This window comes from Aulonocara stuartgranti (assembly GCF_965226115.1).
Source record: "Aulonocara stuartgranti genome assembly, chromosome: 17".
Taxonomy (NCBI): Eukaryota; Metazoa; Chordata; class Actinopteri; order Cichliformes; family Cichlidae; genus Aulonocara; species Aulonocara stuartgranti.
The window spans coordinates 21,714,876-21,730,121 of record NC_138953.1 but is presented as its reverse complement, the minus strand read 5'-3'; the positions used below and the strand labels follow the sequence as shown (position 1 = coordinate 21,730,121).

Sequence of the window (15,246 nt, the reverse complement as noted above, 5' to 3'; positions counted from 1 at the left end):
AGTGGTGTTAGTTTGTGTGTAATAATAATGAAGCAGGGCTGAAAAATGCTGAACTACAGATTTATTGTTAGGTCACCAAAGTATTTCTATAATGGATGGAGATGACTTATCTGCACTTACAGATATTACTTTATCAAAGTTTGTATATCCTTTAATAATTATCTCACTATAAACTATCTCAGTGTTTCACCTCAAATAAAGGAACTGTATGTAAATTAAGTTAAGCCAAGTTTACAAAAGTAAAGCAAAGAATGGCTCCGTTGTTGTTTCCCCTCAGCTGATTGATGTGTGTTTGCAGGAGGTGGGCTACTGCCAGGGCATGAGTCAGATCACAGCTCTGCTGCTGATCTACATGAATGAAGAGGACGCCTTCTGGGCTCTCGTCAAACTGCTGTCTGGGCAGAAGCACGCCATGCACGGTAACGTGCGCACCTGTTTCTGAAGGCTCAGGGTTCTCAAAGTGCAGCCTGTGGTCGTATTTATATACTTCTCTTTCAACTCTTTTGTTCTCATGTTCATCGCCAAGTAAAGCTTCCTGACACAGAAGCTGGAATGTACAGCCACTCCACTAATGGTTAAACTAAACAAGAACTGTAACTGAATGTGCAGAAGAAAAGAAAAAGAGGAAGTTTCTTGCACATGATGTGCAGACCGCTTGTACTGAATTCAGTGTGCACAGCTCCTGCAGCCTGAGTGTTGCATGCTGACTCCTTAAAGTGGAGTTCAGATGTCAAACTACAAAAATCCTCAGCATAGACAAACTTTGATTGTCCATTGCACTTTGTGTAATCACCACGTTTGAATTTACTGGCCTAAAATTGCTGTCACAGAGGGTTCAGATCATCTGCCAAGTTCTTCTTTAAAAAAACATGCCTGGCCTTTTCCTGTTTCCACAGAGCTGCTCAGAAGGTGACAAACCATCTGTTATGTCAGGTTAAGGCACGAATCTTCTGACCACAGCTGCCAGATTTGCATTTTTGACATTTAGAGTGTTTAACTGACTCTGGTCTCTGCACTGAAATGACCTTGAGCGACTCTGGACCTCCTCCAGTCTTATCAAGCATTAAGCGATAAAATTATCAGCGAAAGGCATCATTGAGGAAGCACTCAGGACAAATTAGCAGCACGCATGCTGCTGCAGTGAGCTCATGAATCTAACTTTAAACATCTGGACTAGAGATGGACCGATCCGATATTACGTATCGGTATCGGTCCGATACTGACCTAAATGACTGGATCGGATATCGGAGAAAAATAAAAAATGTAATCCGATCCATTAAATATCACGAAAGCACCTCACAAAACTTGCAACACACCGTAACTCACCTCAGGTTAGCACGTCGGAGCAGTATGCATCACGTGACAGAGCGGCTGTGGCATGTGGGACCTGTCAGTGGTCTGGATAGCATGTGGAGCTTCGCTAGCAACCCGGCATTTCATCTCCGACAAAGTTATCCCGAGAGAAGTAAAGCAAGTGTGTAAGTCCATCTCTGAATGTTTGTAAAGCATTCCTGCGTTAAGCTTAACAAGCGACTGCCTCTTCTTGCTGCTACTTCAATCATGAAACTGCTTAACGATCAGCTGATCGGCTTTTCTGTCGCGAGTCCGTGTCTCTAGTTTGCTTTTGGCCCACTTTGCACCAGAAAGAGGAAACCAGCGGCTGAACAACAGCAGCACGTTTAAGCTTGATCAGCTGTTGTTAGAATTTATTTAATATTACTTTCTACTCGAGGATCTTTTTCTACGTAGCTGACGGCTGGTAACTGTGCAGGGGCGGATCTAGCAAAGTTTAGCCAGGGGGGCCGATAGGGCATTAACAGGGAAAAGGGGGCACAAAGACATACTTTTCTTTCTTATTCTCATTTAAAATGTCTAGCTTTTAATAAATAATTATCTGACACCCAAAGTTTTAATTTGATGCAAAATGAATAGAAGTCAATTACTGTATATAGTGACTATTAAGTCTAATATATATACCCTAGTAAGCTATAGTACTTTTTCCTTTGGGAAGGTACCATCTGTGCAGTCTGCAATTTTGTTGAAGAAAGATGTTGAATCTATTTAATATTTCTTGAAAAATAATTGATTTCTGTGCATTTTTTTTCACACTGCATCAAATTAAGGTTGATTACGTCGATTAAGCATCATGAGGTGGAGCGTGAGGGGTGGTTCCCTATTTTTTATTTATTTATTTTTGTTGTTGCTGGGAGTTGGAACCCTGTTAGTTAGGTTGCGTAATATTTATGCTAAGTACTCTTTAAAATACCAGAATAGGGAGGATGGTGTAGGTCTAAGTTTATTAGATTGATCAGTATTGCTGAACTATGAAATATTTTTTTTTGCATACAGGTATAACAGAATAGCTTTAGTGTAGTTGTTGTTTTAAACTTGAGTATGAACTTATACAAAATGCAGCAAGATATTTAAAAAACAGTTTTGTTGATTAAAAAACACTATATCGGATTCATATCGGTATCGGCAGATATCCAAATTTATGATATCGGTATCGGTATCGGACATAAAAAAGTGGTATCGTGCCATCTCTAATCTGGACACACAGATGTGTAAGTTTACATACAGAGTTTAAGGGATGATCATCATTACGGCTCTTTTCTCCACACCTTCAGGGTTTTTTGTCCCTGGTTTCCCGAAGCTGATGCGTTTCCAGGAGCACCACGACCGCATCCTCAAGAAGATGATGCCCAAACTGAAACAGCACCTGGTGAGAAACACGAGACCTGTGTGACAATTAATAATGAAGCAAGTGCTGCATGACGTACCAGCCAGTCATAGTGCCAGAAATGAAACCTTTAATCCCTCAGAGGTGGCTGCTTAATCCTCACTCTGTCACCATTTTCTGTTTGCTGCAGGACAACCAAGAGGTGTTCACCAGTCTCTACACCATGAAGTGGTTCTTCCAGTGCTTTCTGGACAGAGTGAGTGCAGTTACAAGCAAGATATGATCTCACAACCTTCAAAAGGATCTATGAAGACATGTAGAAGAGCAGCAACGTAACTTGGTTAACTTATAAGCTGGGTATTTCCATCATAAGGTTGTTGGCACCTGTACACGTGAAGGGTTTCATGACTCCCAGCCTCAGGGCTTTATAAGCTAGTGTACTCCTGATGCCAAGCCTGGATAATTGTGAATCCATCCATCCAAGGTGCTTTATGCTGCAGAGAGAAACCCAATAATCAGTAACTGAAGTTATTGAATAATTTTTTATTATTAACAACCAATGCTGTGATTTCTCTACTTGGTTTCAGCCAATGAGCTGCTCCAATTCAATGATTAAAACCAACCAACCCAACACGTTTCTGACAGCCCGTAAACAGCTTTTAATCGCCAGGAATGTGAGAGGTTTAGGAGCCTGTCAGTGGTGGATTTTTACTTTATTTGTATTTATAAAGCACCTTTAAAACCAAGACTTTCAAAGAAAGTTACAAAGCTCTGAACCGTAATGAAAGCAACAAATATGAAAGGTTACAAATGAATATATTGGATATTAAAGAGGATAAAAGGATCAGCAGTCATGGCAAACCGCATGATTTAAATATGTTTTTAAAAGAGTTCCAAAAGCTGCAAAGACTCAATCGCCTTTAGTGACTGAACAAGCTTTTGGAATGACTGACGAGACCATGCCGGGACATTTTCCCACTCCTTTTCAACAAGAAAGCTGTGACGACTAATATCACTTCTCTTTTTCCTTTTGACTGGTAATCACAACAAAAAGCAGCACTGTACACTGACCCATCGCTGACTCAGAGTCTGCTGCACGTGCAAAGCTACGGCTGCTTTTGGAGGTCGTAGCATGCATGCAGTATTTAGGATTTTTAAAAGATTACGATTATGTTTTGTGTAAGTTAGAGTAATCAGTGCTCCTTTAAAATAATTCCCAGTAAAGTAAGAGGTTAAGTTCTTTTTTTTTCACGGCAACTGCTGACAGTCACAAAAATATAGATAAATTACCTTCTTCAGTAACTTATCGTCTAACTTTTCGTTCTGCTCGTGGTCAGACTCCCTTCACACTGACCCTCAGGATCTGGGACATCTATATCTTGGAGGGTGAAAGAGTGCTGCCTGCCATGTCCTACACGCTCCTCAAACTGCACAAGAGTAAGACCGTTTCCTCCACAAACTGAAACCAGCTGATTTCACCCCTCACAACACTTCTCATCAGTGTGAGTGTGTGTGTGTCTGCAGAGCACCTGATGAAGCTGTCCATGGAGGAGCTGGTGGAGTTTCTGCAGGTGACTTTGTCCAAAGATTTCTTCTGCGAGGACGACTTTGTGATCGAGCAGCTGCAGGCGTCCATGACAGAGCTCAGGAGGGCGAAGCTGGAGCTGCCCGCACCAGGTACTTCTGCACCAAACAATCCATTTTCTATAAATTATCAAAAAGTCTGCTCTTCTCAAGTAAATCAGTCTCCAGTTGGTTTTAAACTTGTGTTGGAGAGTGACAAAAGTTCCTCTATGCACAAACAATTCCAGAAACCTCACCTCCAGTTGCCCTTTTAGTGCAAATGTGACAAACAAATCCAAGCCAAATGTCAGATTTTACGCTTTTACTCTTGAGGATATCGCTGTACACTCAATCTATGATCTACTTCATCTGTTGGTCAGGAGAAAAAGCAATTTAGTTCTATAAATTTGGAAATAGAAACATCTTCCAACTTTTCTTAATTGTTCTATTTAGTGGCAAAATGTAAGAGAATTGTTTGAGATGTTCACAATCAAGAGGCCAAAGGGAATCAAAGAATCAGCGTACACCCAAGCTGGTACTAGCGTGGCTCTATCCATACATGAAGATCCTCTGAGGGTCCACCTGAAGTCCACAAGATGAGTGAGCTACCACTAAGAAAGGGAAAAAAACAACTACACAAAAATAGACACATTAGTCAGAGTTAGTCGGTGCCCTGACAAACAAACTAACTGGTGTCTATGTAGGTTCTCACTCAGCCTGGGCTCTGTACCACTAAGCAAGCGTAACATATCCAGGGTTTCTTTCCCTTATCTGGATTTACTTACCCTATAACCCAACTTCAGCCGGGATAAGTGCTCTGTGCTTTTCGAATCCTGCTCTGTCTCCTCATTAATCTGCCTTCTCTCCCTTCTTCTTTCAAACAATGTAAGCCAACAACAACAAAAGTGTGGCTGTGAGCGGCGGCCACATTCCCTCCTACAACAGCAACCGGTGGGCTATCCTGACTGGTCCTTCGTTCTCCATGTCTCTGTCCATCTGTCCCACAGTCAGTCCGTCCTGTCTGTCGCCTGTCTGTCCCGCAGCACTCGGGTTTATTTTTCTTTGTTTCTGTCACAAACTGATCTTCCAGCATAATATTTCAGACTTGCTTTGCTGCTTATTTGGAGTCCTTCAATGGTTAGCTCATCTCTTACCTTTAGTTTTTGATCCCCTTCTCCTTTTTGTTTTGACTACCGTACAATGTAGCTGCAGATGTAAAATTGATGATATAAGGCGCCATCTGGTGGGAAACTAAAAGTATTGCATGACTCTGTGTGGAGAACTTTAGTTTTAGAGACAAAATTCCTCATCTTCTAAATTAACCTTGCATTTGTGCTAATGTTACTTAAAGGCACAGCCGTAAATTTAGATAAAGGTCCTTAATGCATCTACCCCTGTCTTCACAGTCTTTTCCAGGTTCCTGTGTGGTTGCTTTCCTCCTGCGTCACACTATATAAACCTCTATAACAGCAGCTGTAGCTGAAGGAGGAAGGGCTTTCCTTTCTTCCAGAGCCCACACAACTTTAATAGTAGTCTGTTCACTTTCCTGCCTGCTGACAAGATAATGGGCCTTTTTTTGAACACTGGAGGCTTTTGTTAAACTTATGTTTTAACAGCTATCTGCTGCCACATGTGCTGCTGCTGTGCAGCAGGGCTATTTTAATCTGCATCCTTGTGTCTGAATAGGCTGAACTGTGAGATTTGACAGTTTTATGATTCTGAGTGTTTACTTGGCTTAATTTAAGTTTTTTTTAATCACCACAGCATGTAATTTACTCAGTACTCTGAGTTCTTTATTGCTTCCAACAACTGCAGAAATGGCATTTAATACAGAGGTGTTGACTTCAAAGAGCAATTTTATTTGACTCTGACCTGTCAGCAGGTGAGGTGAAAAGACTCTACAGCAGCATTTCTACAGTCATGCTGGAAAAACAATCGCTCACTACACTGGCATCACTTTTCTGTTTGCATCACACAAGTTAAAGGACACTTAAAACAAAATCTGAACAACTGCAGGCCTTACTTACCTCAGTTAAGATTCAAAACCCTGAAGAAGAATCTCCAGCCATCAGTTTGTGTCCTGAAGCACTTTGGACCTGGAGCAGGACAGTGATTGAATGGCTCAAAAAAAAACTAAGTGAAGGCTTTGGAGTGGCCGGGTCAAAGCTTAAACGCAAATCTCATTGATGTGCTTTGATCTTAAACAGGCTGTTTGTGCTGGAAAACCCTCCAGTGTGGCTGAATTAAAACAATTCTGGGCCCAAATTCCTCCACAGCAATGTGAAACACACGTAGTCAGTAATTGCAAAAGTTTGATTGCAGTTGCTACGAAGGGTGGCACAAGCAGTTATTAGGGTTAAGGGCTTATAACGTCTTTCCTCCTTAATAAATGAAAAACTGCGTTTTGTATTCTTCCCTTATCTTTGTCTTATATTGATATTTGTTCCAATATCAGAAATATGTAAGTGTGATAAATATGCAAAAAACTATGGAATTAATAAGGGGCAAACACTTTTTCACAGCACTGTATAAACCTCTTGATTGAGGGCTGTAGTCTTGCAGTAGCAGAAGAAACACAAGTTTGATTTGTATTTTGTTATCTAATAAAACGCACGAATGAAAAAGAGGATTGTGTTTTGGCTCGTCTAATAAACGTGAATGGAAATGAACGAAGAAAACAAAACAGAAAAGTTGGTTAGGAAAAAAAATTTAATCAGTTGAAATTTGTAGAAAATCCCAAGTTTCTATTTCTTTAAATTAAAACAATAAATTCAATAAGTGAAAGACGTTAACTTTGTCCCCCGGTGGGTTTTAAGCAGTTTGTGGTGGAACAAAAGTGACCGAGGTCAGTGGGTAATTTCGTCACGCACACGCTCTTTAGTCTGTGGATGCAGGTCCAATAAGTCGACTTCCTGGATAACTCCCACAGCGCTTCCTCTTCCTCCAGCTGCTGTTGTCCTGACCTGACTCTGGTCATCACTTTTTCCCTTAAAACACCCACATAACCCACACCGTGTGTTCCTGTCAGCTCCGCTCATTTCTTTCAGATGTAAAGCAGCAAGTTTGAGTACTAATGTCAAACCTTGTACTGGTTGTAGAAGCTGAGTACTCGCTCTCTCTTTTTGTAGTTGTACTTATAAGTCTCAGTGCATTTAAGAAGGTTCATTAATCAAGAAATATTTCTGTATGACCTTTCAAGCCTGGAGCTACTACTGCAGCCGAGTACTGTTTAATGAAATGTAGAAAGACTAATAATTTCAGAGCACGCTCAGTAGAGTGTCTCTTCCTAATTGAGTCTCCCATGATGGGAATTTATATCAAACATTATTTCTGATGTTTTTTTCCCTATCCTCCTCCCACTCTTTGCCTGTGGATATGTGATTATGTGTCTTCATGAGTGTATTCTCCTTTATTTTGTACTCTCTATGGCAGTGTTGTTGCATGAATTCATGTGCCCGTTTGTGACACGTCATCAGATGTGAACCAGCGCCACACAGTGTGTTCAGTCATCACCGCTCACCTTTGTTTCCTGATGGCGTTCTAATGCGTTTACACCTTTTTTTCCCCCTCCGATCTTTTACAGGTAAAGAGGACGAGTTTCCCAAGAAGCCTCTAGGGCAGCTTCCTCCTGAGATAGCCGTAGCAAACCACGTGGCCAACGGTCAAAGCCACGCGGAGCCAGCCGAGCCCCCCAGGGAGCCAAGTCCTCTACCAGACCCCCAGCGGGACGGACGGCCCCCGAGCCGAGCCCACCGGGAATCGCTGGAGAAACGGATCCGTCACCACAAGGGGGACAAAAGGGAAACCCACTCCAGGGGGTCAGGTGAAATCTCAAATGAGACACAAAAGCAATCCACCTACACCACACCAGAGAGGGGGGCGACACCACTGTCAGCCCCCACCCCAACACCACAGATGACCGCTGTGGATGGAGGAAAGGCTCACGCCATCGCCAACCACAACTCCAACGCAGCCTCTAGCTCCCGCAGAGACATGCCTGGGCCCCGGTGGGTCAAACCCTCCGAGACAAAGCTAGAAGCTTTGCGGGAAATTCAGATGAGCCGAGGGCCATCGCCGGCTCCTTCCAGCCCAGATGACACCGCTCAGCCTCACCGCCGGCCACGCTCCAAGGGCTACGCCCCCGGCACCGACCGAGGCTCCAATGCCTCCCAGTATGATAATGTACCAGGGCTGCCGGAGCAGGACTTCGAGATCCTGGAGCTTGAGAAGCCTCCGTCCAGATTGAGGCCCTTTCGTAATGAGATACCCTACAATGTGTCAGCCCTGCATCAGGGCAGCCCGAGCCACGGGTCCAGCCTGTCTGGGAGTGTCGTCTCCGTGGCACCCGGGCCCAGAATGGCCAGACAGCCTCTTCCTCCTCGTTTTCCTCACAACAGTCCTGTAAATGTTCCGACTGGCTACCCTGACCCAAAGAACCAGTTCCATACCCCACCTCATCAGCACTCTCCAGGCAGGACTACTACTGAGGTCCCCATTCCACATCCCACCCAAAGCGTGGACAACAGACTCTATGCTCTGCCCTCTCGATATCCTGCACCGCCCAGTGCATTGTATGGAGAACGAGCGTATGCCACCACCCAGCGACAGCCCAACAGCTTCTCCCCAGACAAGACCCTCATGAATAACACCTTCGCCACCTACCGCAGGCAGCCAACGCACAGCTCCGCCCGCAATCCTCGGAACCCCAGGCCTCCCCTGGAGCTGGACAACCAAGGGAGCTCCACCCCCATCTATCTGCAACAGCTCACCTCCACAGCACAGGTCTACAGGTTCGAAGGACACCAGCGGGGTGAGCCAAACCCGCACTACCTGCCAGCTCAGCAGGGTGTAGATGGGCTCCAGTGGGAGCCAACGGAGGAGTTGCCCCCTACATCCCCAGGTGGGATGCCTCGCTCGCCCAGCTTCCAGAAGGCGCAGATGTCGCCCCTCGCAGAGTTCACCTTCCCCGACAACCCGGACGCCCTGCGTCAGTACCGACCGCAACTCCAAGAGCAGCAGCAGCACCAGCAGCCTGTGTTACGGCAACAGCTTCCTCAGCTGTTTGGAGGACCACACTACAGGCACGCACAGGAGGCGTTTGCCATGCAGGAGTCCATGCTGCTGTGACAGGACGATATGACGAGACACTGTAAAAACTAAAAGAAAAGAAAACTGAGGCGTAGTCACCAACACTGTGGTAAAGACGACCAGTAGTCCTAGCTTTGTTAGGAACCGGCTTCTACTTTGGTTCTGTTGTCGTTCATGTGTGAAGTACTGACCTCCCGACTGTCACGCTGCATCGTAACGTTGCAGGACCCACCAGCCGCTGTTTTTACTGATCACTTTAAAAAAAAAGATTAAAAAGACTGACTGAAGATTTTATTTTATTTTTGGATGTAAATCATTAACAAGAGGTGACAAAATATAAATATATCTTTTAGAGTCTGATATGTACAGAAGATTTTTTCTTTACTTTTTTTTTGAGTTATCGGTAACAGGGGAATTTTCTCCTGAGAGCCGATTTATTTTCCATCTTTATTTTTTTATATCTTACTCTCCAGATATGTACCGTAGAGATCAATTAACTCGATATGCTTGTGAATGTTCTTTTTAAAGAAATATGACCAATGGTAGAATTAGCAAACAGTGCTACACGGGTTACCGTGTGTCTTGATTTCCATTTAAATTTTTTTAAGCAGGTTTTGTTAAAACATGTTTAGGACCATGCTTTCTTTAGTTTTTGTCCATTACTAATAGTTTGTTTTTGCATTACTTCAGGCTAGTCTTGTTTTTAATTAATTTCAACTGGGCGGCTCAACATATAGACAGCTGATTTTTGAGGGCTAATATATACTTTTTTTTTTTAAAAATTATGGCTTTAAGTTATCTTGATTGTTATGTAACCATTGATAACACATTTTTTAAATTGCTGTGACATAGTTATCACATCTCGAGCACATGGAGTCCGAGGTGCTTTTAAACTACTTTCAGTACAAGGTTGCTTAACTTCATTATGTCTTACTTCTCTCAACAATGTCACATCCACTGGCATACAGTCATCCGGCGCGCGCACACGCACGCAACAAATGTGAGTCGCATTTTTACCCACCTACTTTTCATACTCTGATGTAGATGCAAGTACTTTCAAACAGTACTAAAATGTTCTTTACATCCCCTCAGTCATCTTTGGGTTTTGTTTTAGTTGTGAAACAACTAATTGCAGTCCATTCTGATACTTTGCTTAATAAAAAGAGGTCGGATGAAAATGAACCTTTAAATTTGTTTGTGGTTTTTTAAAATCAGCTCAATAAAAAAAGGTGGGGGGGTGATATCAGGTGTTTTTATATATATATTAGGATGCAGTGCATGGAGAAACACTGTAAATGAGTTTCCAGTGTTGCGAAAGCTTCCAAACCACCACAATTCCTGGATAATGGAATTTCTTGTGCACTCCAAAGGGGCCACGGGTTTTACTTCTAGGACTTTAATGAATATTTTTGTTTAGCAATCAGCAGTAAAAGGAAAATGCACAGGCTTCTGTCACGTAACGGTCACATATTGTTGTCTTTATTGTATACAGCGTTCAATTAGCAAAAAGCCAATTGAGAGCAATGGCAAACCCTGAAAATGTAAACTGTCATTTTAATTCTGGAGTCACTTCAATGCTCTCTCAAGTGCATCTATAAACAATTAAATGCAACATGCAGTGTCGGCACCTTTACTGTGCTCTGCATATGCTCAGCCCTCAGTGACCCTAAAAACTTCCACTTTGGAGTAATCCCACTTACAGCTGATCATGGAATATCTAGGAAGTGAAGCAGTCGGTGAAACCAAATGATCAACTGATTGTTTAAATGATATTTATTTCACAGTTAGCATACTTGACTAATTTCAGCCTCTTACTTTTAAAGATTTTCTGGCCCTTATGAGCCATTACATTTTTTATTACTGGAAAGACGGGTGGTGGTGTATGTGTCCTGACATTTTAGAAACTGTTTAGTCAAGACTGACTCAGGAAGAATGGAAGTAGTTTATTGCGTCCCTGCTCTAATCAAAGCCAACAAGAAAATGAACATCAAATACAGAAATAAATAACATGTTGCTGAAGACTTTGTAATAAGAGCTGGTAGGCTGCCTAACATCGGCATTCAGCAGCTTGCTTCCACGCTGTTGTTGTGCATCTTTCTGGATAAATTAGCAGGAGACAGCTTCTGAGCTTTGCTGGATAAGCAAAGGATGCTTGGCAGGGCTGTGAAGGTTTGTGCAAACGGTTAACAAATCCGTGGTAGGAGAAGCTGAAAGAGACACCTGTGATGCACCGGGATGTTGCTTTGAATCCAGAACATCTTAAAGCTCAGTCATGTTATTTCAATCCGTGGTTGGAAGCAGATAAATCTGTGAGGAGAGCTCAGAATATTTTATGGAAAATTCTGGATTGATCCAAGAAAACCTTAGAATGTGGGGCACGTTTGGTATGTGATATATTTTATACTTTAACATAGCGCTCTGTGCACATGCTCACTCTGCACCACTACAGAGCTTAGATTCTATCTGATTACATGCCTCCCGGAAGGCTTAATGGATTAGTCGACCACAGGAAATTATGCCTTTTTTTTGTTTGTTTTTTCATGTCATCTTGCAAGTAATTCATCCAGCAAATAAGCAACAATATTCAGGTACACGATGCATTCAAAGTAGCTTCAATGTGATGCTTCTTTTGCTGAAAGGTGTACGAAACCGAGATTAATAGGTTAGGGAAGCATGACGAAGGTAGCTCTCCTCACCTGGCTGGAACACAGTTGTGATGAAAACATAATCCGTTCTGGTTTTTCGTTTAAAACACGCTGGAAGTGATACATTGTTGCGTGTGGTTTGGGGGTTTTTTGTTTGTTTTTTGCCTCATAGTGAACCTATATACCATTTTTTCCATTTGGCACCAAATACAGAAAAAGGAAACCATCACCCTCAGTCTGAGTGGGTCATTTATCAGCAGAAGTTGGCTAATTCCCAAGCTGAAGAAGCACTCGCAAACCAAACATCTCTTCTGAGAGAAGCCTGGCCTACATCCAGGTAGCAGTACCATTGCTAAAAGTCAACTTTGTTTAGGAAGGTTCCTGAATGAGTGAAGACACCCTAAAGTATCTGCATGTCAGTCATAATCAAAGCTGGTCAAACCGTCAAACCAGCTTTAATGAAACGCACTTGAAGTCTTTGTTTATTCCATCTGCAATACCATCTGGAAATTGGTCATCTTAATGACAATGGCCTCATTTTTCAGCATGACAACAATCCCAAAGACACAGCAAATGTAGGAAAAGCATAGCTAGATAGAATAGAATAGAATGCCATTATTTAGAAAAACACAATGTTTCAGTAACGACCGGACCTAAACATTACTGGAGCAGTGTGTTGTGCCTCCACGTATTTTTATACACGTTTCAGTAAATTACTGCATAAATTTTCCGTTTTTCTAGCAAAATGTGAAAAGGAAAGGAGGGATTGATGAACACTTTTTCACACTGTTATGTCTTTATGAAAGCAGGCTTTGCTCGTTTAGAGCTGCCTGGGTCAAGTCGCCTAAGCATCGCAATTTGGATTAAAGTCACTCAGATGCTCACCCTCACCCATTTCCCCTGCTTCCTCCTTTTTATGTGCTTTTTAAAAAATAGATGAGGCTAAGAAAATACCAGAAAAATACACTTCCCATAAAAATTCTCAGATAGCTGAAGAAGAACCACGTAGACAGGTTGGTGTTGTGTATGAGGCCCCAGGTTGAAAGTCTACAATGTAAAGATTTACTACATGAAATGAAACTAGTCATGCACATAGCTACTGATACTGACCAATCGTCCCACTCAGCCTCATAATAGATACACCTATGGTATCAATTTCAAAATTCTACATCATCTTGTTCTAAAGTTATCACATTTACAAGATTTTCAGACAACTTGACCTCTGACCCCTGACCTTGAGCCAGAGTTCACTAAGATCTGATTCTTTGCAAACACATTCATAAGGCTCGCAGAATGACTGTCCAACAGGGGGGAAGAACTTGGACTGCAAATGGATTCTTGTGATTCTCCTAAATTCTGCACTCACTGACATATTGCACCTAGTTGAATTCTACAATACATACATACATACTCATATGCAGTACAGGGGCCCCACAGGGAACTGTGCTGGCATGCACCCTGGATCCAGTGCAGGTGGTGGGAGACAGAAGGACTCTGGCCAAAATAACTTCTCTGATGGACAGAGTCTCCCACCCCGTGCATGTAAATGTTGCTGGACTGCAGAGCTCCTTCAGTGACAGACTGCTGCATCCTAGATGCTTGAAGGAGCGTTTCCGCAGGTCCTTCCTCTCTACAGCTGTCAGACTGCACAATCAAAACTGCTCCCAACAAACATAGAGGTTTACATCAGTGCTGTGACAACTTCTGCTGTCATAACTTGCACATTACTTCTCTCAGTCTATATATACACTAACTTATTGGAAGTTACATGTCTACTTTTTAATGCACAGGTACAATACACAACCTGCACTTTTCAAAATATTCTAAATATTCTAAATATGTAAACATCTTTCAGTATCTTGCTCTGTTTGCACACTACAACCTGGGTTTGTATGTAAAATATGTAAACATTGTCTTTCTGTTCTGTGTGTATTTTTGTTTCTTTTTGCCGCTTATACATCAAATTTCCCCTTGTGGGACATTTAAAGCATTATTCTATTCTATTTGTACGTATTGGATGTTCAAAGGACAGAAAAATATTCAAGTTTTTTGTCAGATTCAGTCGCTTATGTCACACACATGGAAGAGAGCTGGCCACCTCATTTTGAAGTTTCAGACTAACTCCTACCTCCTGAGAGCAAAGCTGGGTTCTGAAAGAGATCAGATCCTACAAATTTAAATCAATCTTGTATGTGTGGTAGGAGGGAGGGGTGGTTAAGTCAGCCTCTTCCTACTTCCTAGTAGCTCAGAACTCCATAGTGTCTATACAAACATGCTGTAGTAAGCAACTACCTCGCACCCCGAATTCAGCTCGAATACATTAAAAATGAAAAAACCAAAAATGCTAATGACCAGAATGCACACACTCAACTTGTTACATATTTGACAACATAGAAAAACAAGACAACAGTCTGAATGTTTTTATTTGATATTATTGTTTTATTTGATATATACGATATTTTGTATATGATATATATCTTAAATAAAGCGCCAAATCACAAGTTTCTTCCCTGTTTGTACTGTAAGGTAAAAACAATACAGTACTACAGAGAAGCCCAACAATCAAATGATCCCCCTTTGAGCAAGCACAAGGCGACAGTGGGGAAGAAAAACTCCCTTCTGACAGGAAGAAACTTCCAACGGAACCAGGCTCAGAAAGGGGCAGCCATCCGCTGCGACTGGTTGGGGGTGATGGAAATGGATTTGGTGCTAAAATTCTGCTTCAAGATTTTAAAAGAAGCAAGGCAGCAGGAAAAAGGCAAAAATGTCATGTAATCATTGCTGCCCTTTAAAGCAGCACGTAAAGGGTTTTGAAAAAGCTTTTAACACTGCTGAAAAAAACCTGGAAATTTTGGACTTTTCTGGAGGACTGGGGAGCCCGAATTTCAAATGACTTATCACAGCCTTGTCAAAAGATGAATCATTTGACATCGCAGCATTTAAGACATTGTCTGAGGAGCCAAACTCCTTGATGAGGGATTTGGCCATTTTCTTAATGAACTGATTCTTGTCATTTATCAGATTTATGGCGGACTCTGTGCTGCTGAGTTCAGGCTGTATCAACTCTGTCAGATGGTTGATGAGAGTGTGTATTTCTCTTGAAGTACTTGTGGTCTTAGCCACAGATTGCATGGTCTTAGACTTACATTTTACAAGAAGTGTCTTAAAGAGCAAAAAGGAGAGGTCAGTGGACATTTCCTTAAAATCAGAAGATGACCTTGACACAACACCCATCTCTAATACTTCAAAGGAATCTTTAAGAGAGCCTGA

At 42.2% G+C, this 15,246-nt stretch overlaps 1 protein-coding gene across 5 annotated transcripts in view; it reads left to right on the top strand.

The window, feature by feature from the left end:
- usp6nl (USP6 N-terminal like) overlaps positions 1 to 10,513 on the top strand; it is a 99,056-nt gene extending 88,543 nt beyond the window's left edge. For all 5 annotated transcript variants that reach the window (XM_082509954.1, XM_082509953.1, XM_082509951.1 and 2 more), the window contains 6 exons: positions 299 to 419; positions 2,628 to 2,722; positions 2,871 to 2,936; positions 4,018 to 4,117; positions 4,205 to 4,357; positions 7,827 to 10,513. In XM_082509954.1, coding sequence (XP_082366080.1) covers positions 299 to 419; positions 2,628 to 2,722; positions 2,871 to 2,936; positions 4,018 to 4,117; positions 4,205 to 4,357; positions 7,827 to 9,370 — 2,079 coding nt within the window. In that variant the 3' untranslated portion in view covers positions 9,371 to 10,513. The remainder of the gene's footprint in view (positions 1 to 298; positions 420 to 2,627; positions 2,723 to 2,870; positions 2,937 to 4,017; positions 4,118 to 4,204; positions 4,358 to 7,826) is intronic.
- The last annotated feature ends 4,733 nt before the right edge of the window (positions 10,514 to 15,246 follow it).